The 18,750-nt window shown below is 40.2% G+C and overlaps 1 protein-coding gene across 2 annotated transcripts in view; it reads right to left on the bottom strand.

Moving 5' to 3' along the window:
* Nucleotides 1-245: 245 nt before the first annotated feature.
* Nucleotides 246-18,750, bottom strand: part of Supt3h (SPT3 homolog, SAGA and STAGA complex component) — a 241,970-nt gene continuing 223,465 nt past the window's right edge. For both annotated transcript variants that reach the window (XM_048347678.1, XM_048347679.1), the window contains one exon: nucleotides 246-381. In XM_048347678.1, the coding sequence (XP_048203635.1) occupies nucleotides 340-381 (42 nt within the window). In that variant the 3' untranslated portion in view covers nucleotides 246-339. The remainder of the gene's footprint in view (nucleotides 382-18,750) is intronic.

Raw genomic sequence — 18,750 nt, 5'->3', positions numbered from 1 at the left:
CAGACTAAACACTGGGGGATAAAAGACACTGCTTTCAAGATCTGTGAGCCCAGGGCAGCAAACCCATGCCAAATGAAAATTTCAAAACTGTGTGATCTCTGTTTTTGTCCACCTACATGTTACCCCAAACATCCTGCCATTAATTAGCTGAATGGCTCATCTAGTAAACAAGACTCAGTGCTGAGGGGCTGGGCCAGAGCAGGAGCCAGCCAGCTGACAGTCAAAACAAAGCAGGGGACCGGCTGTGCAGGTGAACTTGAATTTTATTTTGTGCAAGGAGTGGGAAATCACCTCCGTGTCACATTGCCTTTCTTGTTCTTTCAGACGGTTCCAGGCACATCAGCAGGCCAGAAACGCCATCCCAGTCCTGCGGTAGGCACTCTGTCAAAGAGAAAGAAAGGGAGCTGAAGTGAATTATCATGTCAAGTTACCCTAGGCTGCTGGCTACCAGCTAATATCATGCTTACTGGGAACATTTTTGGAGGCAAAGCTATGGCAACTGCCCTATTAAAAAGTGACTGTGGAGCTGGGTGCTGGTGGCTCACTCCATAATCCTAGCTACTCAGGAGGCTGAGATTTGAGGACCTCGTCCCCAGGTGGGAAGTCATTGAGACTTATCTCTAACTACCAAAAAGCTGGAAGTGCACCTGTGGTTCAAGTGGTTGAGTGCTAGCCCTGAGCACAAAAGTTCAGGGACAGTGCCTAGGTCCTGAGTTCAAGGCCTATGCAAGAAAGTTACCAAGGTTAACAAGTGGTTAGTCTACTTTTGGGTAAGTGGGAAATAAGCAAAACAAGACATGTCATTTTGTTTTCTGACTGGGTTTGGTTATACTGGAGAGATGCTGTGCTGAATCTGCTTCTCTTTTATAAACATGTGTACTCCATTCAACATGCTCCAGAACTGTTTCTTTCTTTCTTTCTTTTTTTTTTTTTGCCAGTCCTGGGGCTTGAACTCAGGGCTGGAGCACTGTCCCTGGCTTCTTTTTGCTCAAGGTTAGCACTCTGCCAACTTGAGCCACAGCACCACTTCTGTATATGTGGTGCTCAAGAATTGAACCTAGGGCTTCGTGTATAAGAGGCAAGCACTCTTGTTACTAGGCCATATTTCCAGCCCCCCCCAGACTGTTTCTAAGTATCTGAATAGTCTATAAGTTACTGACTCATTATGGTCTTCCCAGCCCTGACGTCTTGAGCAGAAAGTTATGGGGAGCTGACACTGAAAGGCCACCCCTCCAAGTTGATGATCTCAAAGGGCAGATGAATGGTTTTCAAGTTGGAGATTTTGCACTTCAGAATTGGAGGACCAGGAAAATACAGGGCCTCTTGCGACTTATCCTGGATTTTTATTTTGCACAGAAGTGGAATACAACTAAATACAGAATCTAGGAATAACATTTCCCCTTTATTGGCATATTTTACATGATTTAAACTTTAATGCTAACATCCTCATTTAGGTAACTCATAATCTTCAATTAGTTTTCCTATCTTCAGAAAAGTAGAGGAAATAGGGGCTGGGAATATGGCCTAGTGGTATATGAGTGCTGGCCTAGCATGCATGAAGCCCTGGGTTCGATTCCCCAGCACCACATATATAGAAAAGGCCAGAAGTGGCGCTGTGGCTCAAGTGGTAGAGTGCTAGCCTTGAGCAAAAGGAAGCCAGGGACAGTGCTCAGGCCATGAGTTCAAACCCCAGGACTGGCAAAACAAAACAAAAAAAGAAAAATAGAGAAAATGAAAAAAAAATATCATACTGAAGACTTATCTGTTTGGAGTTCCTAACAGGCCATCCTGGAGTTTTTACACCCAGCGGGACCCAGGGAAAGTCCTTCTCCTAGCCCACAGCGTTGTGACTGCAGCTTTCAGTGCAAAACACTGCAGCATTACCCAAACCTATCCTAGGGACAATGGGACGGTCCCATTGGGACCCTGAAGCTGCAGACCTGCTGTCACATTAGTGACACAAATCTTGCCCCATGAGACCTTGTTATATGTGACCTAGACACATACTGATCCATGTCCTGCAGGGCTGGCTTACTAATCAAGTCTCAATAAAACGAAAAAAATTAAAATCATATTATGTATAGTCTCAGATCACAACAGGACAAAACTAGAAATGAACAAGAAGAATAAAAATAGAAATGTCCAATGGGTAACTGAGAAGAGAAATAAAAATTCTCAAAATAAGTGAACATAATAATACAACATTCAAATATCTGTGCAGTATAGCACAAAGTTTTTTTTGGTATCTGTGAATGGACAGGCTTGAGAAAACTTTTAATTCCCAAATCAGCTCACTTCTACTTTTTGAATGGGTCATCATCAGTTGCTATTTTTCAAGGCATACACACTAATATTAAGAAGCAGACCAGAGCCGGGCATAGCGGCCCACACGGCCATGCCCTCGGCACTGTGGAGGCGGAGGCAGGAAGATGACGCCACCTCAAAACCAAACCCAAACAAAAACAACACAGAGCAAAAGATTCATATTTATGTTAAGCAAAAGATGACAAATATGCCAGCAAACTTACCTTGCCATTCTCAGTTCACTATTTACTGAGTGTACTACTTGTACCACAAGGCTGATAAAGCATTAACTACAGATAAAAATGACTACTTTCTCCCCTTGTTTGCTTCTTGCTACTACTACCTTACCTGATTCCTTTTTCTTTTCTCAAAGTTCCAATCAAACACTGGATCAATTTCATTGCAGCAGGTCATAAACTCCCTTACAAATGCTTAATTTCTTAAAGGCCTAGCATAGAATTTTGGTTCTACTGTCTTAGTTTCTGTAAATTTGCTTTAAGTAAATCTTGGAGGTAAACCATGGCTTCTTGCACATAAAATGAACTAAGAAGGCATTTGAAAGGAGAGTAAAAGTGAAATGAACTCCATGTTATAGAAACGAGTGTTATATCACTGTTGTAATTACTTTCAACATGCCATGTGAAACCGTAGCTTCTTTTCTTGATGATCCTCTTGTATCCCCTTCCTGTGGTTGTCCCTGCACTATCACTGTATCTCATCTGAGTACCCTGGATACTGTATATACTGGTATTAGAACTAGGGAAGTGAAAGGGAATATTGAGAGACAAAGGATAAAAAGACAAACGACTCCAAAAGCAATACTTGCAAAACCATTTGGTATAAACCAACTAAACAATTCATGGGAGGAGAGGGGAAGGGGGAGGGGGGAGGGGGGAGGGGGGAATGAGGGAGGAGGTAACAAATAGTACAAGAAATGTACCATGGCCTAACATATGAAAATGTAACTCCTCTGTACTTTGACAATCACTTTGACAATAAATAAGTAATTATTATTTTAAAAAAGACTAGCAAAGTTTAAAAAAAGGGGAGTAAAGAGGGAGTAGTCTTTCTGTCTTAAATCACAATATTTAATTTTAAATAGCATTTTAAAAAGGCATGAAATTTGCATATTTCTCAAGGTACAGAGGAAAAGAGATGAAAAACATTGAGATATATGGTTTTATGGTTTATGAAGTACTTCATGTCTATATCTAATTTGAGCTTTACCATAAGGTCAAAAGGCCTCATCCCCTACTTCTGAAAGTGCTCTGACTAGTGAGTAGAAGAACTAGGCATTCAAACCCAGAGCCTGTGTTCTGTTCATTATACCATATTTTCTTATATCAAAACACCCTCCCCACCCTCAAACCTGGCATGGATAAGAATACTGTCAATAGAAATGTGAATGGTTTTGCCAATAAGCAGCTTGTTCCAGAATCTTTTATGATCACATAGTAAACAGACTATGTGTTATGATCACATAGTAAACAGACTATGTTTCTTAACAGATGCCCTAATGTTGGCACCTAGTCCATTAAACAAAGAAGAGACGGAAGTTGAGGGTTTTACCCTAGAGCTACACAGACAGGAGCAAGGTTCCCTTTCAGACCTCCTGCACACACTGCTCACTTCATTCTTCCATTCTAGATGCTGAAATACCAGTGGTAAGGAGCCTAGCTGTCTACATAGAAAAAGGAATTCTGAAACTGAATCTGTTAAGCCAATTAGAGCAAGCCCTTTGTTAACATCTAGAATCAAGGGGGAACAGAACTTTGGAATTAGTATCTTTGTGAATTTCTCTAGTCCATTTCGTGTTTTTTTTGGGTGGGGGAGGTTGGTCACGGAGCTTGAACTCCGGGCCTTGGCACTGTCCCTGAGCTTTTTTTGCTCAAGGCTAGTGTTCTATCTTTAAGCACAGCACCAGGTCAAGCTTTCTGGTGGTTAACTGGAGATAAGAGTCTCATGAACTATAGTGCCTGAGCTGGCTTTGAACTGCAATTCTCAGATCTCAGCCTCTTGAGTACCTAAGATCACAAGCATGAGACACCAGTACCCAGCTCGAGCTCAGTTTTTTTTTTTTTGTTTTTGTTTTTTTCTGTCGGTCATAGGGCTTGAACTCAGGGCCTGGGTACAGTCCCTGAGCTCTTTCACTCAAGGTTAGCCCTCTACCACTTTAAGCCACAGCACCACTTAGGTTGAGTGTTTAATTGGAGTAAGTATCTCAACGGTGACTTTTCTGCCCAGGCTGGCTTTGAACCACCATTGTCAGATCTCAGCCTCCCGAGTAACCAGGATTACAAGTGTGAGCCACTGGTATCCAGCTCTAGCCCAGTTTTTAACAGATGAAAACACTAATCCCATGGTGCTGTTGGGGAGAGTCCAGAGTCCACGGCTTGCTCGGAAGCTCCTCAGGGAGAGTCCAGAGTCCTCGGCTTGCTCGGATGCTCCTCACAGATGGTTCTGACTCTGCTAAGAGCTGTGTGTACCTTGTCTGATCTTAACAGGGAAAGTAGATGCATGGATTATGAGTTCCTAAAAGAAGACAACTGACGAGACTAGGGGTGGGAACTGAGCTGTCCCATGAAGTACCATGAAGTACAGATGAGTAGTTAGGAGCTGTTTTTTCTATTTCTGGCTCTTCTGTTATGTAGTTAGGGATCCATGGAGGAGTACTTCACCTTTGTACATCCAGATAATAACTCTGATAAACTGACAAATTATCAAAATAATTAAGGTACGTTCTCTGGCAAGTGTACTACCATTAGGGCCTTTAAGGAGGTGGTACACTGTGTTTCTGTTGAAGTCTCACCACGGCTGTGTTCAGTGTGATTTAGGGTTGAGCAAACAATGTGGCCTGTCTGGATCTGTTTGGAGTTGGCCAATTTGGGTTAAATCCAGCAATAAAAGGGTCAATAAAAAGATTTGGAGCATATAGTAGCCTCTCCCCAAACACCATTAACTCCTAATTAAGATGCATTTTGGATGATTTGGGGGCCACAGGGGCCTCCTTGGTTTCCCACAAGTAACCAAACTCTTGGGTTTCCCAGGAGCTCTTCTGCCCTCCAAAGGGGCAAGGTGGGCAGAAGGCAAGATTGTATAGCCCTCTCTGGCTCTGCTGGGAGCGAGGGAGGGAGAAGCAGAGTAAACTGGGGCAAAAAGCCTGCACTAGCCCTGACTTACTAAGTATTTGCTTTACTGAATTGCTGGACTGAGCTGGGAATGAGAAAGTACACCTTTCTGAATTTCATGCACAAATGTTGTCATGGAGTCAACTAAAATTGACCCTGTGCCATCCTACATAAAAGCTCTATAGTAAACCTCAGCAGTGCTCATTAGCTGGCCTTTTCTAGCTCTCTTCCGGCAGCCCCACTGCCAGAACAGAGGTAGGAAACCTCTCTTGGACTGAAACCCGGGTTAGGCTGTCTCACATTGCACAGCCTCCCTCCACATACACTGGAACTCCGCTCTGCCCTCTGCGGGCTCACTGACTCAGCTTCCCAGTCCTCTCCTCGTTCCTCCAGTTGCCTGAGGAGAGGACTGTGCCATGAGAGGCAGGCTGCTTTGCTTTAATACCATAGCTCTTTGAAGCTCTGGAACTTCCTATCAAAGCTAGGCAACAGCTTCTTAAAAGATAAAATATGCCCCTTGTCTTTGCTTCCCGGTGTCTGCGTGTGGGCAAGAGATTTAATTATAATGAAGAAAGCAGAATGGTGGTCTAAAGTCTTAAAATCAAAGTGGAAATCATGGCTGAATCTCATTAGCAAACATAAATACAAATAGGCACATCTTGTTTGCAACACAGCCATGTGACTTTTCCCTTTTTGATAATTTCATTCTAACTCTGATATTTCAGAGAACCTAAATTGAACCATATGATGCACAACACTGCAACATGCAGAACTCTTAATTAAACGTGTTCCTTTCTGTGTGTTTCTCTCATGTTATAAATGCCCTGTGGAAATCCTGGAGGGTAGCTGGTCCAACAGCAGAGCCTGGATTTAAAAAAAGCCAGGGAGTCCCTCTCTTTAAAGGAGAGGTCTACCCTGATTAGCAAAATGGGGAAAAAAGACATTACTAACTCTCACTCTAGTCCGAGCCATGTGGTGTTTGAGTATTTGTTCTTACCTCAGTCTTACGAGGCAGCCTAGCCTGGCCTGGGGCTTGCTGTTTGGCCCAGGCCAGCCTGGAAATCTCAACCCTTCTGCCTCAGCCTCCTGAATTCTGGGATTACAATTGTGAGCCACCACACACAAGAGGACTTATTTTATGCATGCATTTCTTTTACTCCGTGTCTTATTTTACTAAAGCATTCTAACACTGGGCTCTTTATAAATTCTTGGGTTACTACCAAGTTATTTTAGCATTCTGAATAAAAAACAATCTCTAAATTAAATTTACTTAAGTTACAACTTCTAATGGCACAAGTCATCTCAAATGATAGGAAAGGTATATTTGTTTGTTACAGAGTAATTAAGTGGTTCATACCAACTGCACTGAATTTTAGAAAAAACTTTTTTGTAAATGTCATCTTTAGTAATTTTATGACACTAAAGTATACCATTTCTACACATACATTATTTTTCCCACGGAACTGTGTGCACTTGAATGCATCCCTGGTTAATATTCAACGCTAGTTAACATTAAACTTTTATTCAGCTACTTTATATTATATTCATTCCAAGCAATAATACAAACACATGCACACACATGTGCCACATATGTGTGCACATGCACGCACACGCGCGCACACACACCCACACCAGGAGTTGCTAGCCCAGATAATAAGTTTTGAGGGAGCTCAGGCCGTATAACCACTAATTTTTATTTCTCTTAGTTGACAAGTAGCTTCCAGAATGCATGAGTCTTGCTATTTTATTTATCTTTGTATGGATAAGGTATAACTAATACACAGGAAAACTCCAAAAATTAGATGCTTATGCCAATTTATCAACACATCAAATATAATGTCACATGCCACGATCAAGTTGGCTTCATTTTAGGGCTGCACAGATGGTGCAACATAGGAATCAACAAACATAACGCATCATCACACCAAGAGAATGAGGGCTAATAACATGATAATCTTATTAGATTAAAAATGCACTTAATATAATCACTATCCATTCCAGAGAAGAGCTCTGAACAAATTAAAATATTGAAAGATGATACTCAGCATAACAGAGCCTATATGTAACAGATCCTTAGCCAACACTATATCTGAATGGGGAAAAGTATTTCCTCTAAATCAAGAACAAGATAAGTGTGTCTAGTCTTACCCTCTTATTTAATATACTAGTAGAGGTTTTAACTACAGTAATTAGGCAAGAGAAAGAAATAAAAGGCACACAAATAGGAAGGTCAGATCATCTCTATTTGCAGGTGATAGGATGCTATGCAAAGCCTATATAATCCACCAAAAGCTTCTGAACTGATAAGCAAACTTAGTACAGTAGCAAGATACAGAATAAACATAAAAAAATCAGTTTTTTTTTAGTGACAAATTTGTTGGAAAGAAATCATATAGCACACATACACTACCTAGGAATAAGTGTTATCAAAGGAAGTGAAAAGACCACAATATGTTACAAAATAGTGGTGGCAAGAAATAGGAGACACTAAACAATAGAAACACCACCTGTGCTCAGTGGTTAGGAAAACAGACATTGCTAAAATGTCCGTATTACTCAAAGTGATTCAATATAACCCCATCAAAATAGCATCCTTCAGAGAATAGGATAAGCAATCCCAAAATCCATGTGAAAGAGCAAGAGACATTGCCAGGCAATCTTGCGCAAACACAACAAAGTTGGAGGCAACACAGTGTCTAATTTCAAGACAAAGTACAGAGCTATAGTAACCAAAACAGCATATAGCACTGACAACAAGCAAACAAACAGATTAACGGCGTACAATGGAGAGGCATACATTCAGGACAATTGTCTGTTGACAAAGGTGCCAAAAAACACTCTTGGAGCAAGAACAGCTTGGGAAAACTTGATTCCTATCTCCCACCCTGCATAAAAATGGTCTCAGAATGAGCTGGCCTCACCTCTGTAATCCTAGTTAGTCAGGAGGCTGAGTTGTGAGTATTGTGGCTCTAAGCCAGCCTGGGCAGGAAAGTCCATGAGGTTTGTGTCTCCAATTAACCCCCACAAAGCTGGAAGGAGAGCTGGGGCTCCCAAGGAGTGAGGTCATGGAGGAAACTAATGTCTGTGTCGTTGCAGGAGAAAAGATGGGAGAAAAAAGTAAAGAAATATGGTATTTCAATCAAAGTCTGAAATTTGTAAAAGTGGTTTTGGTCTCCATATAGTGAAAATATTTATCTAAGAAACTCCTACTCGGGTGTGAACATCCTACTTCGAGTGGGATTTTGTTTGGCAAAGGCTGTGAAAGAGTGGAAGCTAATACAGAACATGTCTACAAACAAATTTATTTATTTAGTACAGATTGACACTTTCACTAGAGGATTTCAGCAATTACACGTGTAAAACTATTTCCTACCGTGGTTTCCTTTTGTGATTTTGCTAATTTATTCAATGTAGGCCATTTTTATGCATTGACTGCTATAACCCATTTCGACACCCAGGCTGAAATGAACATATGGGAGACTCCACCTTCCTTCCAATTCTTCACATAAATATAATTATCCATGGTGATATTGAAGAGTCAGATGTTTAAAAGAAGGTCATGTCAGGTTAATATCATATTATATACACACATACACAATGCGTACAATGGGCACACATACATAAAATGTACACATCTGGACACACATACATTCGTGCACATACATATACATACAAGTACACAATGTGCATATTCTTATGTATAAATTGTATATATAATGCACACACTGCGTGTACATAATGTACATGTTTACCAATGTGACTTGATATGACGTCATGTCATAGTATATATATGTATAAATGTATACATGATGTCACATGTTTATATCATACATATGTATATATGTATAACGATGCTGATCAAACACGATGCTGTAATCTAAATTTGGAGAAATGTGGGGATTTTGGATATGGAAATATAATAAAAGCTTTTGGCAAAACACAAAACCTGTATAAAAGCAGAAGGTGCTTACATTTGTATTCAATATGTACTTTGCATTGTTATAATTATAGTAACATATACTGAAATCTATTGAAACAGTTATGAATCACTGGCCTTGACCCAGGGTGTGGGTAGGCCATCTAGTCGAGTACCACAGGGTCCCGACAGTCAAGGGCAGAGGCGCTCAGGTGAGTTATGCTGAGTGATAAACTTCTAAGATCTCCAACCAGGTCTCTCAGCTCATGAGGTCACCCAAAAGGTAAGCTAGACAATGCCATGGAGAGACTTCCCTGACCATCCACCATCTTGTTTACAATTATCCCTGCTTATGAAGATAAGCCCACCTCTGCTATAAATGAGCAGGAGCTCATTTATAATGAAAGGAAGCTGCACCATTTCATTGTCCTAGAGTGAAGATAGAATTAGGCTTTCAAAAATGCTGAAATCCTTATGGATAACTCCAAGGTAATGCTGCCAATTTTACCTACCACTTTAAGGTGTCATGTTGAATTTCTTTATAATTTGTCTTGCCATAATAAAAGGCCATTTTTAGGGGTCTTATACTGGAACTATTTCATTAATGTTTTAATATAATGGTAATTGTATTACAATCCCCTGAAAGATATAAATTAGCAAAATCACAAAAGGAAACAAGGGAAATAGTTTTACACATGTAATTACTAAAATCCTCTAGTGCATGTGTCAATCTGTACTAACTAGTCCTATGACTAGTAAATCCTAGGGTCAGCTTTTATAGTGTACAGAGGAGATATTCATACTGTATAAGGGGATATTAAAGTATTTTATGATAAAAATTATATAGGAGGAAATATAAAAAGATGTTCACGATACTCATGAGAGTAAGAAAATATGTAATGTAAATTTTATTAATTATTAATACATATCAGATTACATATATAGACATAGGTCAATATGCCTTAGGGTTTGGAGACTCCCTATTCTATGCTTGGGGAACTCAGAAATGCTAGCATTTGTTTATTAATTCACAAGTACTTCAGAAGTACTTGTGACATGTCCTAAGTGCTAAAGATGTATTGTGAATACACTAAATCTTACTTGCTAATCAGCTGACACACACACACACACACACACACACACATCAGTGGAGGAAAGGGCTATGAAGAGAAGTAAGGCTGGTGAGGGGACTGGTTGAGAAGCAGTGGTATGTCACCTCTCTGATAAGGTGACACTTTGAAGTGAATGCAGGTCAGTAAGTATACAGGAGGAAGCCAGGCAGATGACTTACACATGTAACAGCAGAGTGTGGGTGCAGTACAGGAAAACTGTGGGAGGTCTGTGGGAACACCCTGTCTACCTTCCAGCACTTTGGTTTTCCTGTGTATGTTCTCAGTGTAAGGCACAGGGTAAGCTCTGGGGACCCAGCAAAATTGTCATGGTTCATATTGCATAAGAGTCTCACTTTGGGCCAGGAAGTAGGGAGAGGGAGAAATACATACTTAGAGGTATGTGCATGCACATAACTATGTATACATAAAGGTTCTTAAAAATAACCTTGTCAAGAACGACAGTCACATCCCTATGCAGACCCCAGTGAGTGACAGAGCAAGGGTTTCAAGCCAGAAGGAGACTGCTTAATAGCCAGTAGTCTGTGTGGATGCTTTCATTGGCAAGGGCTGAGTGTAAGTGCTAACTATACATATTTGCGAGTAAAAAAATTAAACCATTTCCTAATCAATGTTTCCATTTCCTTTTAAATCTGTATGGTAAGATTTTGGTGATCTATTTCCCTTCCAGTGTGACACAACATAGGCCAATCCACACAGCACCAGGGGAACAACACATTAACCCCATCCTTCCTGGGAAGCCTTCTCACCTAGAAAGGGCAGCATACAACATTTTCAGGCTTTCTCCCATTCGAGAACTTTTATTTCCTTTTCATTAAGATTGTTCATTAGTGTGCATTATTGTACAAAGGGGGGTTATGTTGTGACATTTCAAACACCCTCCTCTTTTATTCCTTTCTCCCTTCTAAAACTATTTCAACAGTTTTTACTGTTATATTTTCATCTATGCAATAAAGTACTTCCATCATACTCATCCTCCTTCATCCTCTCTCTTTACCTTCCCTTATTCTCATGATATTCATCCCCTACAGAGCCTGCTTTACTTTCCTGTCATTCATTTTTGTTTTAGTGTGCACTTAGTATACTGAGTTGTAGGGTTAAAAAAAAATCAACATAAGGACAAAACCTGTTTTTTAGATACAAACAATGATCAAGAAGAAATTGAAATTCAGACAAAACATGACTTTGGGGAAATTTTACCCCAAAATGTGCACAACCTGTACAATGAAAACCTGCAAATGTTGCTAAGGAAGAAAGCCTGGGAGGCTTCAGGAAACGGAGAGAGGTACTGTGTTAATGAGTCAGAAGACAAGACGGTTGCGTGCCCCCATCTCACCCCTGTACAGTACGGTCGAGCTGTGCCCCGCCATCTCACCCACATGCAATACGGCCAAGATAGCCCCCACAATCTTGTTTCAATTCCTTTCCCGATCCCACTAGGCTCCTCTAGGGAAAGTGGTAAATTGTTCCTGGGTAAAAACTTCAGATACTGAAAAAGAATGAAGTTGATAGGATGCATGGTATCTGATTTCAAAAATTAGTATAAAGCTAAAGTAATTAAATGAATGTAAAATTAGTGTATAGACAGAGATACAGACCAGAGAACCAAAACAGAGCTACATACAGTACACGGCAGAAATCAGTATGGAAAGAAGTCTTTTCAATAAATGATGCTGGGTTACTTGGACATGATTACATGCAAAACTATAAATCTCTGTCTTACCTAATACCACATGTAAATATTAACCAGAATGAATAAGACTCCAAAGGAAACAAGAAAAAATTCTATAGACTCTCAATGTATCAGTAGTCACTGCAAAGCTCCGAAACAGCCTTTCCCAAGGAGGGCTTGAAATCCCATTCCGGAGAACCAACCCTGCGACAGCGTCGGTTCCATTCCTGACCTTTGGTCCTCTTCATCACTGTGCGGTTCTGAGTTTAAAAGCAGCACTTGAAAATGAGGAATGTCAGTTCTTGGTAACAGGTTAAGAATCAGAATAAACCCTTGGGCGTAACTCAAGGCAATGCTCTGGGAACTGGTTAATACTTTGTTTCTCATATTAAATTTTGGGACTGTACTACCTACTATATACTTGCCCAGTAGCCAATAGTTATTTTGCCATATGTAATATGCTACTGTCTTGATTTGTTCCCCACCCTCCAACACCCCTCCCCCCGCCCCCACTCCCCTTTGGGTATTTCTACAAATACCCAAATGACCTGAGACTACGAGTCTGGTCACAATCAAAGAGTCTGCACATTAAAGGGAGTCAAGATGGTTACAACTCAGATTTACTACAGGGAATAAGAACTGTGAAAACAACACTTAGACTCATGTTTATGTGTACCTATTGCTGTTAGACTCACACCATGGTTATCATACTACTGGATGAAACTAAGTTTTAAATAGAAATTTTAACAATTATGGAAAGTTAAAAAATTCCCCCACTTATTTTTCAAAGGTATAATGTAAATCTTAGCTACAGACTATGACTTAAGATCTATGGGTCCAGACAATTTTCTTTGCTATTCATTAGACATATATATTTTTCTAGAGTTGACAGTTATTCTTGAATCCATAAATGAACTGTTCCTTATAACTGGATTTCTGGAGGTCTCTTTTCATCCCTATAGCACAGTGATATTTCTCATAGTGGCTGGCAATACATGAGAACCACCCAGGGAGACTTTCAATATCCTAAGACTCAGACCACATCCTAGAGCAATTAATTCCCGGAGGCCAGGGCCCAGCGGCAGTTGCAATGTCCAGTCAGGGTGCAGAAGCACAGTGGTCTCTCAGGTTCATTCCCAGTCTTAATTTCTCACTGTCTTTATCCCTTGAGTTAAGAAAAAGACTACCATCATATTCTTCTGTGTATATTTGTATTAATCTCTGCAACTGACACTCCCAGGCTTTTGGTGTAACGTAGTTTATCAGTGAGCCTTCTCTTTCAAAGACGGATAGGTATTCAAGTTGTTCAAAATGCTTCACTCTTCAGACATTTTCTTTCGTTAATCTCCCAGATGTTTTCACTAACACCACATGTGTGTATTTCAATGGCTTATGGTTGACAAGATTTTTCTACAAGTATTATCTCATCTGAACCTCCCTGTAACTCTGCACAGCAGGTGGAGTTCCTGTACTCACTTTATGGGAAAACTGTGGCTCAGGAAGATTAGGTGATGTGTTTAAATCTCAGGGCTCCATGACAGAGCCAGGACACAGAACCAGGACATGGCCACTCAACCCAGTATACTTGAGCCATTACTTTAGTCCACCTGACTAGCCTATGGGAATGGTCTAATGTAATTAATGAGATGCCTGGGATATAATATGTGGCCAGAATCTATTTGTTGTGTGAATAAATATACAACATTATCCTTGTTTAACAAGTCTATGACTCTTCAAAAGAGCAGAATGCTCCAAATGAATCTTCATTTTTTTAAATCTTGGTTTTATCTACGTTGTCTCTAATTGTAAGGACCTAGAGAAAAGGTAGAAATGTAATATCACATTCAGGTTGAATTAGTCTTGAGGGAAGACAAGGACAGACTGAAGGACAAGAAGACACACACAGAGTTGTCTAGTCTTCCTGCCTGGAAGAATAATTTTAACTATGTGCAGGAGAAAATCTTAACTGAAAACAGCTCACAAGACCCATATAATTAAATTAAAATCACTGGAAGGACAAGTAAGGGCTCACCATTCCAGCAGACTGGCCAGATGTAGGCCTTTAGTACAACCATGGAGGCCACAGGTTTACAGATTTAGAGCTAGTTCACTGTGATGGTGATATATTTAGCTGGAAAGAAGGCAGCTATTTTGTATTTGGAATAATGCTCCTAACACCCCTGGCCTGAGGACCACCACTGCCTGACATCTGGAGCAATGCGTGGATACCACTTCCTCCTCAGACAGTGAAGTCTGAGCAGTTGCAGGGTGGATGGGAGGCCAAGAACTGGTCAGGGATGATGACTAAAATCTGGGAATCAAAATGCTAGTTAATGGTGGGACAACTTCCAAGAAACAGAATTAACAATTTAAAAGAGTTACTGAATAAAAATGTACTAATGCTTAGATTAAATTTTAACCAACAAATGATTTAAGGAGGCCTAAGGGACAATCTCATTACTGAAAAATAAAAACTTAAATAAAATAAACAGAAAATTGCTTGATTCTCTCTTTCCCTTCCCTGTTTATTCTGCTTCCTTTTGTTGCTTTAGTCTCTCTTAGAGCCCTTTGGGGGCTTTAAAGGGACACACACTTCTTGACATATATTAGGCAGGTCACATTCAGATGTATGTTTTTTGAATTAAGATGGCTTATTAAAGCAATAAGAAGCTGCCACAGAACAGCCAAAATTATACATATTAGAGATGGAAAAGACCTATTAGATCATCAAGTCTGTCCCTCTGGGCCAGTGCTGGAGAAGCAATCGAAATAAAATGATCCACTTGCTCCAACTGTTCTCTGTGGTTAACAAGACAAAAACATTCTCAAACAGAAATGGAATTTGGAAGTTTATGATTAAAATACTGAACTTCCATTTTTTTCAATTATTTGGTTGTTTGTCAGAATTTGGTGAAACTTGTTTTAATTTGCTTTGGTTGTATATGTGTGTGTGTATGCATGTATGCATGCATGTAAGTATGTATGTGTCATCAACGTATCTGTGTGCATATACAACATATGTAGTTGTTATGAATTCAGCACTCACCATGACTTGAAATTTCTTCAGTTATAAACAGTCCCATTTATATCCATAATAAACTACTGGTTTATCAACAGATACAGATTCAGATGATGGTCAAGATTTGCCAGTGCAGAAAGTACACCAATTGTCAAATGACTCTCTTTTTGGGAGTTTATGATCTAATCACAAGGCTGTAATGTCCTTTCCCACTGCCCTGCTGCAACTCCAGGATATTGTCTACCGAGCAGCCTGAGCCAAGTTTCAGCATCTACGGGAAGCGGGGCAGTCAGTCAGCCAGGATGCGCGACTACCACAGTAGGTATGTGAGGCATTCTGTCTTCTGCTGAACTTGGCCCTGAGGTGGGAAGGCCTATGAGTGGAGTGCCCCGGAATAGCCTATTCTGCTGAGGCTCTTCTTCCTTCTTCCATTCCAAGTCCCCCCTGCCACAATATTGCTTTCTTTCTTGATGTCTCTGCAGTCCCCGCTTCTATTCAGTGAGCACCCCTTATGTTCCATTCATGACCACAAACAAACGAAAGCAAAAATGCAAGTATCTCAAACACACCTAACATGTCAATTAAGACATTATTCACATCTAAGAAACAGACACTTATTTCTATTTAGCTAACTCTTTCAAGATAAAGATGTTCTAATGGCATGATCACTATTTAAAAAAACCTGAACGTCTATCACAGGAGGCAAGATTAGTACTATACTTTAAGTTCCAAGAAAGTGCCCAGAGGAAAAAGAAAACAGGATTTCCTTATCTAAAAGACTGAAATATAAAAGACGTAAAAATATGTCTTTGCTGAGGTGCATGTCATAATGAAAACCAGCACAGAACCCATTTTCCACTGCTCACTGTGTCACTGGTAGTGGTCAATTCTGAGCAAGGACCTTGTGCTTTCTGCTTTCACAGCTCTTTCCATCACAAGGACTTACATACACTTTGTGGGGAGAATCACAGAAGCCCACACATGGACTCTGCTCCCTTCTTCTCCAGGGGCTTTGCCACAGAGCAGAGAGGGAGGCTGGACTTGAGGCCCACCTCCCAGACCGGCCGCTTGAGACTGCTAGCTGCTGTTTCTGTGACAGTGTGTTTTCATCTCCTAGGTTTTGTGGCCCCCACTGGAAAAGTTAAGGCCCGTTTCAAGTACATTCAGAAATGAATGGAAACTAATGCAAAAGAGAACAAGAAGGCACCGTTTTTCTGACTTTGCGCCACTCCCCTAATGAAATGGTCACCTTCATTAGTAGTGGTTTCTCCATACCTTTCCATTTCCTTACTGTGCGCCACAGGCACTGACCTGCAGTGTGCTGTGTTTGACTCTTGGTGAATCGGAGCTGCTCAGCTGTTGCAGGGAATCTAGTCAATATATGGGCAAAGGCTACTGTGAAAGATACGTTGTGTGCATGATTTTGTGAGTGGATGTACATAATACAGACAGATGACAGATACAGCCGTACATTTCAAGCACCCCCATTACAAATGTGCACACAGATTCCTCCCCTCCACTCCGTTTTGGTTCAAGGACATCATTAGGTCTTCCCCCCAGCCCATCAGGGACATTTCTGGCTGTCTAAAATAGACCAAAATGTTGGCACTACCATTATTCCTGTTTAATAGCAAGATTGAAAACCTTCATATTGTCTGCCACAATGCCTACTCAAGCTGATTGTCTTTTAATAGTTTCAATGAAAGTTGTGCAAGGAAATAATGTTCTATACTTTTTGGTCTCCAGGGAGGAATATGGCTTTTCCCAGAAGAAAGTGAGTCTTTGCTGAATCTGCTACTTTATGAGTAAAACAGGAAGTTCAGTCCTCTTTTATTGTACCTTTTCCATTTTTGAAAAGTTGCCCAAACAGTTCCAAGTAGAGTTAAAGCAAAGTTATTAATGTCAAGAAGCCAAAATCTTTCTTCATGGTTTACTGAATGAGGAAGGAAAAAGACTGTTTGCACTTAGCTATCCTTTGCTTCTCCTGTTTGAGCCACAGGAGCAGGAGAGTCATGAAGAAGCGAAAAGGGCTAGTGTATAATGTTTTAGCAAAGTCACAATGATCTGCCCTCACCCCAGCAGCCGAGCTTGGCTAGTTCATCTTTAAGACGATAGGTTCTTCTGTGAGAGACAACACACTGACTGCAGTGCTTCAGCCAGGGGGAACTCACACATGCAAACTATTATGTAAAATATAATTCCGTTTCCTTTAAGAATACTCATGATCATTAGACATGGTTTCTTCAATGCTAAAAAATCAGGCCAAAAAGTGAAAGTAAACAATTTTAAGGAGTCACAACATAACTCCCTCATGCATTTATGGAAATAGCGTAAAAGTGACTGAAACTGTGGCTTGACATTTTATGCTGTGCCATTTTTCTATTTTCACAATTCTCTAACATTTGCCCTCTTATCCTATATCATTGCACTTTCACTATATCTCAAGCATTCACACAGCAAGAGGCAAACAGGCGGGCTTTGAAGGAGCTAATGAACAACAGGAAGCAGCCCAGAAGCTTGCTGTAAATTAAGTAAACTCCTTATAACTAAAACATGGTAACAAAGGAGCAAAACTGTAGGGTATGACAACATGACATAACTTTTACAAACAGCAACTGAATGTACAGCATTGCTTTCTCCAATAGTGTGCAAAGCTAATTTAAAGCTAAGGTGATGATTCTGTTGATTTAACTGTTTAACATGGAACTCATAAATAAGAATAAAGTTTGTAATAAAGAAATCACGAGAACTCTGCCATTCATGAATATAATAGAATTAGGTATGTTGTTATATGAGGGACAGATACACATTTCAATTCAGTCAATTTTATAAAATGGTATAAACCAACTAAAACATATAGGCTAAATAGTGAGAAGTCTTATTTAGATGCAAAGAAAAATATTAAATTAAAATTTTGGAGATTATCACTAGGTTTCAGTTGGTAAATATTCTTAATTTTTGTTGTCTGTGCTTTGCTTCTTGCACAGTTTGCCTTCTTAAGCTTTTTAGGGGTGTAACACAGAAGTTTGAACTCTGAGCCTTGCGCTTGCTAGAGTGGTTGTCTACCACTTGAGCTATACCTTGAGCCCTATTTTTTTGCTAGCTATGTTAGGGTCTCAGGACTGGCCTTGAACTGTGTTCATTCTATTGCAGGGGGGAAAATATCCCAGATCAACTCTTTTGATTTTTAATGTTCAGGTGTAGCTCAAGACTAACTGGCTTTATTTTTTAAAAACGTATCCCTGGATTATTTAGGTAAGTAATTTAGCTTTTCTACTTTATTAGTGCTATTATTATGCATGTGGCACTAGTCATAGGTTTCTTAAAAAAATCATTTTTTATCCTGAGGCCAGAATAAAATAATAAATATACAGTCTATTTTTCCCTACCTGGGAATAGCTAAAAATACTTTTAGAGAACAGTCACTTCCAAACAGGGTGAAGATATTATAGTCCCCAGTCCCCTGATAAGCAACTCTCAGGCTATCCAACTAGGGAGCTGGCAATAAGTTCCCATTCACCATGGCGCAAGAGGGGAGCAGTGATTTCACTCTGTCCCCAGCTTCTGCCACAGGTGACTAT

Source organism: Perognathus longimembris, chromosome 6, assembly GCF_023159225.1.
Source record: "Perognathus longimembris pacificus isolate PPM17 chromosome 6, ASM2315922v1, whole genome shotgun sequence".
NCBI classification, from domain to species: Eukaryota; Metazoa; Chordata; class Mammalia; order Rodentia; family Heteromyidae; genus Perognathus; species Perognathus longimembris.
Note: the sequence above shows the minus strand (reverse complement) of the source record. Positions and strands in the feature narration are given on the sequence as shown.